General features: G+C 36.9%; 1 protein-coding gene across 2 annotated transcripts in view; it reads right to left on the bottom strand.

Moving 5' to 3' along the window:
* The window catches only part of FBXO47 (F-box protein 47), a 13,034-nt gene that overhangs the window by 9,034 nt on the left and 2,059 nt on the right, over positions 1-1,941 (bottom strand). For both annotated transcript variants that reach the window (XM_015616039.1, XM_033511540.1), the window contains exon 3: positions 418-494. In XM_015616039.1, coding sequence (XP_015471525.1) covers positions 418-494 — 77 coding nt within the window. The remainder of the gene's footprint in view (positions 1-417; positions 495-1,941) is intronic.

Genomic DNA, 1,941 nt, shown 5'->3' on the forward strand with positions numbered 1-1,941 from the left:
AGATATAGATATAGATATAGATACAGATACAAATACAGATATAGATATAGATATAGATATAGATACAGATATAGATATATAGATATATAGATACAGATACAGATATAGATATAGATATAGATATAGATATAGATACAGATATAGATACAGATACAGATACAGATATAGATACAGATACAGATACAGATACAGATACAGATACAGATATAGATATATAGATATATAGATATATAGATATATAGATATATAGATATAGATATAGATATAGATATAGATACAGATACAGATACAGATACAGATACAGATACAGATACAGATACAGATATATAGATATATAGATATATAGATACAGATACAGATACAGATATATTCTACACCTATAGAAAAGACAACAATCCATGCTGGCCCCACACTTACCCCTGCGAGCACCTTGTGCACGTACTTGAGCCTGTCCCTGGTGGGCAGCAGCAGGGTGCACCTCTTGAGCAGCAGCCCTGTGGCAGAGGGGTTCAACACTCAGGGATTAAAAATCAACAAATCTGACCCCAAAACGCCAGCACTGAGAAAAACCTGCTGCTTTTTGCTGATTTCTGGTTGGAGTAGGGGTTGGAGCAGGGCTGGTTTTTCCCAAAGGAATATTTTCAGGGAGTTTCCAGCTCCCTGAGCCTGCTGTAAGTTGTTTATGGTGTTGTTTAAAGAGCCTGTTACTCACAGTTGGAGCTGTATTAAAATTCCTGCCTTGGTCTGGGAATTACAGCTGTTCAAAATATGGGACAGAAATGTTAACTTGTTGTACCTCTATGCTGCTTTTCCCCTTACATCATCCCCCAGTTTATTTTCAGGATAGACACATGCTCTGAAAAGCAAATATTCTGAATTTCCTTAATGTAAAACATAACAGAGAGGGAAATTTATTTTCATGTTTGGGATGTCAGAGTCTGGAGCTCATTATCCTGAGGAACAGCTGGTTGTTGAGCAGAATTTCTTCTATGTTCCTGACAGAAACTGGGTTAACAGCTTGCACTCAAAGCCTTTCACCAGAATAAAATATATACTGCTTGTTAATTAATCAAGGAATCCACTGAAAAGCTTGGAGTTTCCCAGGGGAAATATATAAATTTTTTAAAAAAATTAAAAATGCTAAAAACACTTATTTTTTTCCCAAGGTCAGAAAGAACTTTGTGCATTTTCTGTGGTTGTGAAGTGACTCTTTCCCTGCTCCGAGCGTTTCAGCATTCCTGCAGCCAGCCATAATTTATTCATCAGCCTCAGATCTGCTCCAAAGCTCAGCCAAGCCCATTTTTTATTGACTAGATCAGAGCTCTGGGGAGCTCTCCCCGAGGAGCAGCTGTTGGGACAGCTCAGCTCCAGGATGGAGCCGTGGGCCAGGGGAAAATGTGTGGGAGTTCAAAAGGGGTCGAGCAAAAGGTGGGGTTTTTTTTAAGTGCAGTTTATTCCTGTTGTAATGTAAATATTGATTTTTGCAGCCAGCCCTACCTCGGGTTCCCCTGAGCCTCCCACTGTGACACAGCTGAAGATTTTATACATATATTTTATTTAAAAAATTCATATATATTTTGTGTTTTATTCCTACAGTTCCTGCAGGGGTGGCTCACACCTACATTTAAATAACGAGGTGCCATTTTGGGTGAGATTACTGAAAAGCTCAAACCAATGCTGATTTCTTTTAAAGAATTACAAGGTTTCAGCTTTAGTTTTAAAGAGGAAACACTCAGATCGATTTTAAAAGGTGGTTTAAGATACCACAAAAGAATGGTTTGCTTACAATAGGTTTTTCTTCTAAATTATTCGAGCAGCTTTCCTTTACCTTGAGTGATTTAATGTCTTTAGTGTCTTTATTTAATATCTTTAATGCCTTTATTTAATGTGTTTAATATCTTTATTTAATGTCTTTAATGCCTTTATTTAATGTCTTTAATG

The sequence above is a fragment of the Parus major genome, unplaced genomic scaffold, assembly GCF_001522545.3.
Source record: "Parus major isolate Abel unplaced genomic scaffold, Parus_major1.1 Scaffold335, whole genome shotgun sequence".
NCBI classification, from domain to species: Eukaryota; Metazoa; Chordata; class Aves; order Passeriformes; family Paridae; genus Parus; species Parus major.